Source organism: Alligator sinensis, unplaced genomic scaffold (assembly GCF_000455745.1).
Source record: "Alligator sinensis unplaced genomic scaffold, ASM45574v1 scaffold769_2, whole genome shotgun sequence".
In the NCBI taxonomy this organism is placed as follows: Eukaryota; Metazoa; Chordata; order Crocodylia; family Alligatoridae; genus Alligator; species Alligator sinensis.
The window spans coordinates 34,012-47,423 of NW_005843314.1; the positions used below are offsets into that span (position 1 = coordinate 34,012).

The 13,412-nt window shown below is 47.9% G+C and overlaps 1 protein-coding gene across 2 annotated transcripts in view; it reads right to left on the minus strand.

Annotated features, from left to right (window-relative positions):
- Positions 1–3,917: 3,917 nt before the first annotated feature.
- LOC102383910 overlaps positions 3,918–13,412 on the minus strand; it is a 38,311-nt gene continuing 28,816 nt past the window's right edge. For both annotated transcript variants that reach the window (XM_006038315.2, XM_025194810.1), the window contains exon 3: positions 3,918–10,462. In XM_006038315.2, coding sequence (XP_006038377.1) covers positions 6,699–10,462 — 3,764 coding nt within the window. In that variant the 3' untranslated portion in view covers positions 3,918–6,698. The remainder of the gene's footprint in view (positions 10,463–13,412) is intronic.

The window sequence follows — 13,412 nt, forward strand, 5'->3', positions numbered from 1 at the left end:
AACACACAACCAGAGAGCCATGCTCCAGCACCCCTGAGCCACTACAAGCATGTGGCTGCATTTCCTGAATCACAGGTAAATAAATGTCTGTTCAATTTAATCTGCGCAGTTTCAACCAACCCGCAAAGGCTAAATTGATCCAGCCTCAGGCTTTTTGACTGTCTGTACTTAGGCTAGCAGGGCACACAGGAGGAGGCATTTACCAGGTGCATGGCACCGTGCCCATGCCTGGCTGTCTCTTCTGTCACCTTCCCTGAGGCCAGAGGTGTCTCTGAGGTCAGTGCTTTGGAGACGTACCTCCATCATCCAAGTAGTAAGGGCAGGGGCCCGGCACAGGTCCTTTTGCATGACATCAGTCACGGGCCTCAGCACGTGTCCTAATTGACAGAGGCCAGACTCTCCACAGCGGGAGCTGATGGCTCCCCTGCACTCATAGACACTGCCCTGTTCCTTACTGCCTCTCCTCTCCTAGTTCCAGGAGAGCAGCCATGTCATGAGTCCCATGGATGGGACGATGGGTGTGTTGCACTCTCCTAGGACTCTAGCTAAGGAGCTTCAGGAACAAACAAAATGTGTGTCTACAACAGAGATGTGGAGCCCACCTTGAAGGAGCCTGACCCCATGGTGCCCACCCCGCTCCTCACTGACTCACCATCCCCGCCTCGCCTCCATCACACAGACAAGTCGGGGTATGTTGGCTGCTGGAGCACTGCTAGGAACATCAGCACCTGGGCCCGTCACTGCAAGCCCCTCCATGACTTCCCTGGCCACATGCCCTCTGCACTTTGTATGCTGCAATCTGCGTCTAAGATCCTTGGTGGCTGTTTTGACACCCCCTCCCTCACAACAGTCATTGTATGCCTGCTCTGTGTTGCCAGCAATGGGGCACCCAGTCCCCTGGCCACAGAGCACAGCATCATGCTTTTTAATGCCCAAAATATAGAGATGGCACAGGGGATGAGAACCTTGCAGTAAGAGGTTTCAGGCCTCATTAATGGCTGGCCAGGGCTGGCATCAGTCATAGCCTCAGCCACCTCTATCTCCTGCTTGGAATAGTGGGTGTCCAGCCCTGCCCTCCGTGGAGCTATCCCCTCCAGTCTGCTGGGCAACGGGGGCCTCACTCCAGGGGTAGACAGAGCAGTACAGTAGTTCAAGGAGCCTCTGAGCACCTACAAGGACATCTTGCATCTCTCCAGAGCATGCTCAGTGGCTGCACATGTTGGGTACTTACAGTAAGTCATAGCTGATAATGTACTTATTTATGGTTTAGCAATTCTGGAATCAAAACTGAATGAAACTGAATGTCAGCAAGAGAATGACCTGGGTAAATGTTGTGGCACATACCTGCCTCGTGGAGAAATAGGGTTTGACCCTAAATGCTACCCAGAGAGTGATAGTTGATGGAACCGAGTCAACATGGCGCATGGTGACTAGCGGTGTCCCCAGGGTTCAGTACTCAGACCAGCACTCTATAATATATATTCATTGTAACAGGGACTCAGGCAAGAGCCCTGTTACTTAGACAAGGTCGGGCCAGACTGACCTGATGATGAGCCCTGCCAGGTGGGAGGGATTGCACACCTGGATTAGGACTGGGTGATTAGCCTGCCGAATGAGGCATACAAACAGCAATGGGAGAGAGACTTTTTGCCTTCAAGCACCAAAACAAGAGTGAGGAGTAGCAATGCTCCTGGAGAGAAAAGAAGACGACTTACCAGAGAGATGAAAGGACTCTGAGAAGAGTGAAGCTCCTGAAGTATGCGACAGGTCAGTGACAAGGGGGTTTGCCTTCTCGGGAACCCCATTGTGCCGATGAGCGCAGGAGAAAGGGAGACGCCAGGTGGCGGATCCCTGAGAGATGCGGCAGGTCAGTGGCAAAGGAGATTGCCTTGCTGGCAACCCCTGCTGTGCTGGTGAGTGCAGGAAAAGGCTGAGACGCCAGACGGTGGATCCGCTGGGACCTCTAAGGAGGGATCATGCTCCTCAACAAGAGAAAGGGGGATTGGGGTTATCCCCAAGTCTGGATCCCAGTGGGATTGTGGAAACTGGGAGTGGGAAAACAGATTGAGAGAGGGTGTAGCAAGGGACTACTCCCAGGATCGTGCAGCTGTGAAGAATGAGGGTCACAGAGAGTGTATGCTGCTAATGAGGTAATCAGCAGTGAAGAAACCTCACCCAGCACATACAAATTAACTAGTCTGAGTATTTCCTGATTGTAACACTGACTACTTTTGCCAATGAAGTATTTGGTGAGGATGTTGTTACCTCACCATGGTTAAGCCGGAAATAAAACTTACACTGTGAGCATTTAACATCAGGGTGGCATTATTCTATCCAAGAACAACAAAAAGCATTAACCTTCTTTCTTTTCTCTTTCATCCAAGTCGTGGCAGACGAGTACAAAGGAGAGACAAGGATAAGGTCGACTATCCTGCTCACATTCATTAATGATCTGGATTCCAGTGTCAGAAGCGGACTGCCTAAATTTGCAGATGACACCAAATTATGGGGAAGTGTGGTCACGCTAGAGGATAGGCTGGTGATTCAGGCCGACCTGGACAGGCTCACAAGGTGGGTAGATCAAAACCTGATGACATTCAACACAGAAAAATGCAAGGTGCTCCACCTCGTGAGGAAAAAAAACCTACATCATACTTACAGGCGTAGCAGTGCTACACTCACTAGCACCATGACTGAAAGGGACGTGGGGGTCATGATTGACCACAAGATGAACATGAGCCACCAATGTGATCTGCAGCCAGCAGAGCAAATAAACGCTGGCTTGCATCTACCAAGACATCCTGAGCAAGACCCAAGAAGTCATCCTCCCACTTTACTCAGCCTTGGTGAGGCTGCAGCTGGGCTCCACACTTTAGAAAGGATGTCCAGAGGAGAGCCACGCACACAATTAGAGGTCAAGAGAACAGACCTTATGAGGAGAGGCCGAGAGGCATGGGACTCTTCAGCCTGGAGAAGTGAAGGCTCAGAGTTGACCTGGTGACAGCCTATAGGTACATCAGGGGTGTGCATCAGGATCTGGGAGGAAACCTGTTCATCAGGGCACCCCGAGGGAAGACAAGGTCCAACAGTCACTGCTGGAAGACTGTTTTAGACTGGACATAATGAAAAACTTCTTTACTGTCCGAGTCTCCAGAATCTGGAATAGACTCCCCCCCAAAAGTGGTGCAAGCACCTACTCTGGATACCTTTAAGAAACATTTGGATGCTCATCTTGCTGGAGTTATCTGACCCCAGCTGACTTCCTGCCCCTTGGGCAGGGGGATAGACCCAATGATCTTGCGAGGTCCCTTCCAGCCCTAATGTCCATGAAATCTATTAAATCTATGTATTGGGTAAATAACAAAAGGTTGGAGGTGATAATCAAGGCCCTGTTCTGTTGAGCCTGACAGTTCAGTGGGCCCATGTGGTTAAGGCACACACATTTTAATAGCCAATAGTAATAATAATGATGTGACTGTGATCACAACTGGCCCCTTTTATCTGTATAGGTTGAATGACCATTTACCCATCTACAGCTGGGGCACAGGGGGCTGGGTGCAGAGCAGGGATCAAATTCATGCCTCTGGAGCTGTAGCATGATGCCCTAACCACAAATGCACCATTACTGGGTTATAAACATGCTGGGCCCTTGATCTCATGAAGCAAATGCACTCACTGGAGAGGCAGGCCCTGAAACAATCAAGGATGAGTTTGAGGACATCTTCCTGGGAACATGAAAGATCTCAACAGATGAGAGACCAGAACAGAAAGAGCTGTTTGGACTGAGTTTGAAGCAGACTGAGAGAGACAAGTAGCTTTAGCCATGCAGAGGTCTGTGATAGAGTTTTTTGGTATAGTGAGGAGAGGGCATTCTGCCAGTCCGGCTGGAAAGGACAGCTACAGATGCTTCTTGCAGATCAAATCTAGTTTATTAAGCTATACAACCATTGTTACAAGCATTTAATTAAGCTTAGACATCAGAATATGTGAATACACAGGCAATGGAAGACATCACACTACAGGTGGTTACATCAGTCACTGAATAATGATCATCTGTATAAGCGGTTTGTTAAATGCAGACGGTTTGTGCATAGACATGCTGGTTCTTGATAGCCCTGCACTGGCATAAGAGGACAGGAGAAAGGAGGCAGAGGTTGCTCTTCCTTCAGACCTTTGGGCTACCCTGGCACCAGAGCAGTTATAATCAGAGCAAAGTACATTAACCCCAGCAGTGTGGGGAATGAGCATGTGCAAGAAGCAGGTCCCAGGAAGAGACCACCAGCGATAGCTGCCAGCCCGAGCAAACACGTGCCATCTGCCATTAAGGCTCTGGCCGGGGTGCTGCAGGTGGATGCTCCCCGCCCCACCCAGGTTCCAGCTCTGTCGCATTTTCTGGCATGGAGAATAGTCCACATCTACATAACCACCTTTGGGTAGCTGAAGGGTTATCAGCTCCCCCCTCCCTCCCATCATGCCAGTTTTCTGTTTTCCAGACTAAATCATCCCAGTCCTTCCGGCCTTTCCTTATGAGCTGTTCCCCAGATTGCTCATGACTTTCATTGCTCAAAGCTGGACTCCTTTCAGTGCATCTACATCACTGGTTCTCAACATTTTTAGACTTCAAGGCATCTCTCACAGACTCAGAGCACTCCTCAGAAAATGTCAGCTTTTAGTTTGAACTCAGTTTTTGACTAAAGAAAAATCCTAGAGCAATTTTTCTGTTGCAAAGAGGTCGGACAGCTGACAGGAATCCACGGGGTTAAATGCATCCTGCTATCTGCAATCTCTGGGTTTCTCTTGTAAAACATGTTGCACACCTAACAGTGCTGACATTGCAATGCACCCCTGGCACCTCTGAAAGGTTCTCAAGGCATCCCATGGGGCCACGTCACCCTAGCTGCAAATGGCTGATCTATATCTTTCTTGAATTAGGAGAGGAAGGTAGCAAGATAGGAAGGAGAAGAAAGGAGATGGGAAAGAGAAAGGACACAGGAGGGACCAGGGTGCGAGCAGGAGCCCAAGTCTCACATTCCAGGGGCTGTTCAGGAATTACCATAACCCTGCAGAGGTGGCAATATCATTGACTTGTTTCTTGTAACCCCATCGGGTCAGAACACCTGTCAGGATCAGACTGCAGAAATCCTAGTGGTGTTGCAGCAATCCCTGGAGAGGCAGCTGGTAACTGGAAGGTGAAGGCTGCATCTTCCAGTCCATTTGTCCAACTACAGTGTCCACGAACTGGACGGCAGTCTTTCACGTTCACACTGTCCATTCAATGCCCGTTCTGATCATTTCAATTAAAAACCTCTATTTCCATTTCAAGACTCTTTCATCACTTCGTCATGTCAACCTGTAACTGGCCAAGAACCCTGAAGCTCCTCTCCACCATTTGAAGTTAAACCAGCTCAGTTGTGCCAGTCTGCTTCTTTCTAACTTTCCTTTACTTTCATAAACAAGTTTATAGAACAGACTGGGAGCGTCTGCAGATTCATAATGCACTTTTGTTACTGTACATTAAATGCAGTACCTCTAATGTGAGCTACTAAATAAATGAGCATTAGGTGGCCCTTATGTGTAGCAAAAGCACATGCTTTTTTATTGACAATGAGCAGTAGCCTGTTTTTACTGTGCATTAGCATATTAGCTGGTTTCTGACATGAAGCTTTAATGCGCAGTAAAATAGGCTACTGCGCATTGAAGTGCACATGTAGATGTGCCCGCTGAGTAGGAATTTTGCTCTTGGGACAGGAGCTCTAACCTGTGCACCACAGCTCCATCACAAATCTTTCTGCTCAGAAAGCAGGCCAGTGAAATGCAAATCCTGGGAAGTTGTTTTGTGTAGGACATCCAGATTTTCTCTCTTTGTCAGCTGAACTCCAGTGAAGTTCCTGAACAGCTTTCCAGTAGGAGCTAAGAGGTGAGAAACACAGCTGGTTTCAAGGGGGAGTTGGTAAATTTATGATGTGGTTGCCTGTGAGAGCAAGGGACTTTCCAATCCTAGTTTTTTTTGATTGCTGTGAAACTTAGTATGAAAGCAGCACAAAACATACAGGGGTGGGGGAAAAAATTATTATTGCTCCGGATTTTTTTCCTTAAGCTTCCTTTCCATTTTAACCAGGAGTGTGGATTAACTATGGATAACACACTTCTAATTTTTCTGTGGTATAACTCCATGAAATTCAAACAGTTTGTTCCTTGTTTTCACTGATGTGAAGGAACAATCAGTTGCATCTTTTAATTTTTTGCATATTTTTAGTTGCATATTTTTATTTTTTATTGCATTTCTTATTTCTTGTATCTGATTTATGACATATGTAACCAAAAGGGCTGAAAGAGTCTCTACCATCCATTGGGTGCAGTCCTGATATCAGTAGTAATAGAGAGAGTACTTTGATAGAAGTTGTCCAACTGTCACCTGAGAAGTTTCAATGTGAACATTTGATGGTGAATCAGGGTTTTTTCTGTAGGATTCAAACCAAGTTGTTGTTGTTATACATGATATAGTTCATATTTAATGGGTGTGATTCTGCTGTCAATGGCACTGGTGTAGACTACAGCAAATAAAATAAGTTTGGTGTAAATCTGAGTGAAACGGCCTTCTTGAATCTTAAAAGAAAGGATCTGTGTAAGTAAGAGGAGCTTCCAGACTCCCTGGTTAAGCTGGCTGTTTCTTCTCATGGCTAAGCTGAAGTTAGTTTTTATTGGAAAAAGCTTTTAACAAGGTTCACTTTGTCTTTGACAAATGTCTTGAATGAAGACTGTTTTTCCTTTTTCTTTCTGTACATGTCCTCCTCTCCTGGCAGCAGGGGCTCCTTATTAGCAATCTTCCTTATTATATCAGCTATTTCCCTCACTTTATTCAGTGATTTTATCCGTTCCTGATACCCGGGCTTCAGCTCCTGTTGTTCCGACATGATCAGCAGGTCGATGTATTCTGGAGTAGACAGGGGGTTGGGCTTTAAGGCAATTTTTTGCAGGCGCTGGAGGCTGTAAGATGATTTGTCAATAAGCTCTAGCAATATCTCTTCCACTGCAGCGTATTCCTGACTCAGCTTCTCCACCACGTTCTTTGTTGATAATATCTCACCGGATGCCTTCTCGTACTTCTCTTTCAGTTCATTGAAGGTCCGTTTCTCTTTTCTTGGCTCATAATTCCACTTGTACTTCTGATTGTAGTGAACGTTCCAGAAACACTTACCAGGGCAGACTGTGCAATATCCCGTACTTTGATCTATAGCAGCACACCCTCGCTTACCATCATCATTAGGGATTCCACAAGGATGGTGACATGTATAATAGCACCGCTGACAGTTTGTTATGTAGTTCCCTGTGCCAGAGATGTCTTCCTTCACAGGCACTGTCACTTCTACCTCATATTGAAAGTCTTTATTGGCCTCCATTTCATCCTTGTGTTGCTCCAGAATTTTCTTTGTTTTTCTCAGTTCTTCCAGCTTCGTCAGTCCGGCCCTGATCTGGGGCTGCAGCCCTTCCACAGCCGCCTCCAGCTCCTTCCGTTCTCTGAGCACTTCCTTCGTCAGGGTCAGACTTCTACTTTCTAATTTGAATAAAGAATCAAAGAAGGTCTTCATGCTCATGGCTCCCATTTTCCAAAACATTGCATCAAAACTAAAACTGCCATCATCAGCTCCAGCATTGCTAGCATACAGTGTGGAATTATTGAATTTAAAATGAATAGGGGTACCCTTGGCATCCTTAGCACAAGGCACATCAGCGGTCTTAATGGCCTCTAGAACCGGGGGTGTCTGTCCATCTGCAAAGGTGACCAGAACCTGTATGTTGTCCTTTATGTCCTTCCCAAAGATGGAGAGCACCGAATCAAACACGTATTTCTGGGCATGGGTTAGACGAGCTAGCGAGGCCTGGACTACAACACACACAGCATCTATTTGATCAATGCCCCCTGGAGTAGAGAAAAATTCTCGGATCTGTTTTGTTATTAGTTTGTCCTGCTCTATACCCCTGGTATCACCAAACCCTGGGGTGTCTATGATAGTCAGGCTGTAGAGGATTTTAAAGCCCTGTCTGTAATTGACCTCATAGGCGGTCACTTCAGACGTCTGGCTCTCAGCTTGGCTTCTGTTGGTCACTTCATGGATCAGTTTGAACCTGAAATCATCCTTCCATTGCACTCCCAGGATGTAGTTGATCATCCCATTGATGAGAGTAGTCTTCCCAGACCCCGTTGCTCCCATCACCATAATGACCTTGTGGGGATGAGAGCTCTCCACTCCCAGCCTGTACTTTAAGTAAGATGAACTAGAATCACATGCTACCTCCTCTATTGGCAGTGCATACACGGAGGGCTCCTGGCCTCCAATCTGAGTGCTCTTCTTCATGTACTCATAAGCTAATGACTTTGATTCTGCTCCCAGCGTCGAAAAGGACACCTCCTCACTGGGGTCACTCATGGACACCTCCTCGCTGGAGTCACTCACAGCACCATCTACGCACACCGCTGACACTCGGAGCACGTAGGACGTCCCAGGTTTCAGCCCCTCAATGCTGCAGGACTCTGCTTTCTTCTTGGTCCTTTGCTCCTGCCATTTGCCTTTTTCTTCAGGGCTTGTACCTCCTGTGTCTTCTTTATACTCCACCCTGTACTCCCTGATAGTGACTCCCTCTCCGATGACGTTTGGATTTGTCCATCTCAGTGCTATGGCAGATGAAGCCACAGCAGTTTTTCCAGGCTTTCCAGGGGGGCTGGTTGGAAGAGTTTTCACCCTGTCACTCCCATCACTGGTTGCGCTGAGCCCTGGTTTGCTCACTGCAGCATATCGAAACTGGTACTCAGTGTTTGCACGTAACCCTGCTACTGGGAATGTCTCCTGTTTGCTATTCACGTTCATAATTGTCCAGTCCTCCTGCCCCCCTCTTCTGCACTCCCCCCGATAGCCGGTGATCGCAGCCTCTCCCCGGGCTGCTGGCTTCAGTGTGAGCTGCACACGGTCATGGCTGATTCCAGCAATCAGGGGAGGAAGAGGCTTTGCTGGAGGCTCAAAGTTGGTGCTGACCAGCTCCCCATCCTCATACAGGTAAATGGAAGCTCCTGGGTTGTCCTCGTCTGAGGTAGAAGCCACAAGAAACCGAGTTTTCCCACGGGACTTGTTGATACGGGCAAACTCTGACAGGGATTTTGCAGATTTTCGGGCATTTTGGTTTCTCTCTTTGTCCTCAAACCACAGTTTGGATTTTGGTTTCTCACTGACACGACTGGCTGGGGCTGGATCATGAGTATTTTTCATATACTCGGTCTGAAGCCAGAGCTTTAAATCTGATAGATAGGGCTCCTCGTCCTGTAACGAGGTAAATGTAAAGGAGACAACAAACTCATTCTTTGGGTCAAGAACTATTTCCTCCACTTTGTTCTTGGAGGACACGACTTCCACGTCCTTCAGGGCAGACAGGTAGGAACTCACAAAATTCACTTCTCGTTCCTTATTCTCCAGGAATTCGTTGAGTTGCTGTGTATTGAATGGGGACTGGTTCTTGCAAGTTAAAATGTCCACCAGGGCCCCTTCTTCCCTCCCACCCCCACGGATGGAGGGCAAGAGTCCTGCCAGCTCTTTCTGGAAGATTTGTCTGTGCTGCTTGCACAGGTCTTGGAATTGCTGCAGTTTCCTCCTGATCTCAGGGAAGGTCGTGGCAATGCGGTTCTTCATCAGGTCATTGCAGCGCATGTCTACTTCTGCCAGCTGCTCCAGCACAGCCTGGGCATCAAAGATCAGTGTGAGGCTGATCTCACGGACCAGGCGAGCGGCTTTGGAGTCCAGCTTGGTCAGCGGGTACAGCCAGACTCTCACGGGCACGGCCTTCTCCCCGTTGTCCCCCAGCAGCTTGGGGAGCGTGGCATAAACTTTCATGGCATCCTCGTAAGTCACTGGATTGTTCTCAAGAGCAAAATCACCGTAAAATCTACAGCTGAACTTTTCAGCCTGGTGTTTCTCTTGTTCATCCATTTTCAGGGACCCTTTCCCTTGTATGGTGATCGTTGGTATCTTGTTAATCATAACCTGGAGCTTTCCCTGTATCTCTTGGATGTTTTCAGAGGAAGACACTTCCCGGTCAAACACAAAGAAGGCCTGAGCCCCGTACAGCACAGCGGTGACCACGTGGGTGGCCGTGCCTTGGTCAAATACATCAGGGTAGGAGACATTTTGGCGACCAATATGGCTCATCGTCAGCTGCTTGAACTGGGTGGTGGTGGAGTACTGCAGAGTGACACGGGCCTGATGTCTGGATGTCTTGGTATCTTCTAAATATTCAGCTGATCCCTCCACTTCCACCAGGCCAGAGAAGAAGCTGGCCTTCAGTGAAGCTGTGACGTTGAGAGCAGAGGCCTTGGCATCAATGGTGTCTGATGCAATGATCTGAAATTCCGTCTTGGACTGCGGTTTTACATCCACGTCAGTTCGGAGAGTGTCCAGGTCCCACAGAGTGATGCCTATAATGTTAAAAAAACATGGTAAATGTCAGCAGGGTAAGTAAACCTTTTTTGTTAATGAAGCGTAAATATAGCATGTAAAGAAAAAAGGAACTGAATAATGTTGAATAACCAGTGTCCACTGGCAGAACGATGTGCACTATAGTGCATGGTAGGTTAAAATAGAGAATCCCATGTTAAAGAGACCAGCAAACCCATAACTAGGAATCTGCAATGTCAAGATCATAACTCCATGTTAGACAGGGCCTGTTGCAGTGACAGGAGCTTTGGCAGCAGAATATCTATGTCAGTGCAACATTCAGAGGAATGAATAAATGCACTTCATGGGCACATCACTGTATGTTGCATCTGCAGTTCAGGTCCTTCCCTTTCCTTCCCGTTCTGTATGGCTTTCTGCTCAACTACCCTCCTGCTGCTCTAGACAGCTTTCCCAACACCTTTCCAATATCTGTATGTGTTAAAATACGTGGAGAACGTGACACAGGGGACACAATGGTAGGAGTCTACTATAGACTTCCTAATCAGGAGCAAGAGCTTGATCAGGAATTTACCAAGGAATTGGCTGAGGCTGCACACGCTCAATGCATGGTTGTCATGGGAGACTTTAACTACCCGGGCATCTCTTGGGAAGAGCACTCAGCCAAATCTGAACAGTCACAAAGCTTCCTTATGTGCATGGACAAACTATCTGACTCAAGAAGTCTATGCACTGATAAGCTGCTTAACGTACTTAAAGCTGCTTTACATGCTATAAAGTGCTTGACCTTGTACTGGCAACCGGGGATGACCTAATCAGTGACCTAATGATTGAAGGGAAGCTGGGTGACAGTGACCATGAGCTGATCACCTTCACCATCTGCTATAAAGCTAGCAAGTTAGTCAGTAATACAGAAGTCCTCGACTTCAGGAAAGCTGACTTTGACAAGCTAAGGACGCTTGTCAGAGAGGCCCTAAAAGGTGACAACCCAATGGAGAAGGGAGTTTATGATGAGTGGTTACTCCTCAAGGGAGCAATCCTGGATGCGTAAGCAAAGTCCATCCCATCTCAGAGGAAAGGCAGCAAAAGGGCACAACAGCCCTCTTGGCTCTCCAGGGAACTGGCAGACCTCCTGTGTCTTAAAAGGACGACCTACAAAGGATGGAGGACTAGAACCACCTCCAAGGAGGAATACTCTGCTCTGCAGAGAGCAAACCAGGAAGGCCAAGGCTGCGATGGAATTCCAGCTAGCTACAAATATCAAGGACAATAAAAAGTCCTTTTTTTAGATATGTGGGGAGCCAGAGGAAAAGCAAGGGCAACACTGGACCCCTGCTGAATCAGATGGGGCAACTGACTAACGATGCCCAGGAAGAAGCAAACTAGCTAAATGGGTACTTTGCATCAGTTTTGCACCAGTCCCATGGGATGGCCCTGCCCACTATTGGTCAGGGAGGCCCAGGTGAGGGAGATTCCATGCCCTCCATTGAAGCTGACCTCGTGAAGGAACACCTTGAGAGGCTGGATACCTTCAAGTCAGCTGGCCCTGATGGGTCACACCCAAGGGTACTCAGGGAGCTGGCAAGCATCATAGCTCAGCCCCTGGCACAGATCTTTGAGAGCTCTTGGCACTCTGGTGAAGTGCCCATTGATTGGAAGAAGGCCAATGTGGTGGCTGTCTTCAAGAAGGTAGGAAAGTGGATCCGGCAAACTACAGGTCCATCAGCCTGACCTCTGTCCTGGGGACAGTCTTGGAAAAGATTATTAAAGAGGCCATTCTTAACTGACCGACCAATGGCAATATCCTGAGGGATACCCAGCATGGGTTTGTTGCAGGTAGGTCTTGTTTGACCATTCTCATTTCCTTTTACAACCAGGTGACCTATCACCTGGACATGGGAGAAGAGATTGGTGTTATATATCTTGACTTCAAAAAAGCCTTCGATCTGGTATCCCATGATCACCTCTTGCTAACCTCTAGCTAACTGCGGCCTCGGCCTCACCATGATCCGCTGGCTGGGGAATTGGCTCCGTGGTAGGACACAAGGGTGGTGGTTGATGGGAGCCAATCGTCTTGGTGCACTGTGACCAGTGGGGTCCCTCAAGGCTTTGTCCTAGGGCCTATTCTATTTAACATCTTCATCAATAATGTGGGCATTAGTGTCAGAAGCGGACTGGAAAAGTTTGCCAATGACACCAAACTCTGGGGTAAAGCGTCCACACCTGAGGACAGGAGGGCAATCCAGGCAGATCTTGACAGGCTCAGGAAATGGGCGGACAAGAACCTGATGGTGTTTAACACTGAAAAATGCAAGGTTCTCCACCTTGGGCAGAAAAACCTGCAGCATGCTTATAGGCTTGGTAGTGCTACGCTGGTTAGCACTACAAATAAAAGGAACTTGGGGGTCATGGTTGTCCACAAGATGACCATGAGCCTGCGATGTGATGCTGCAGCCAGTAAAGCAAGCAAAACGCTGGCTTGCATACATAGATGCTTCTCAAGCAAATCCCGGGACGTCGTTCTCCCATTGTTCTCAGCCTTTGTGAGGCTGCAGCTGGAGTCCTCATCCAGTTTTGGGCTCCACAATTCAGAAAGGATGTGGAGAAGCTTGGGAAGGTGCAGAGGAGAGCCACGTGCATGATAAGAAGTCAGGAAAACAGACCTTATGATGAGAGGCTGAGAGCTATAGGACTCTTCAGCCTGGAAAAGCACAGGCTCAAGTGTGAGCTGGTGGCCACCTATAAGTTTATGAGGGGTGACCATCAGGATCTGGGGGAACGTCTTTTCACCAGAGCGCCCCAAGGGATGACAAGATTGAATGGTCACAAACTCTGCCATGACCGATTCAGGCTGGACATAAGATAGAATTTCTTCACTGTCTGAGACCCCAAGGGCTGGAGTAGACTGCCACCGGAGACGGTTCAAACACCCACTTTGAATGCTTCAAGACATATTTGGATGCTTATCTTGCT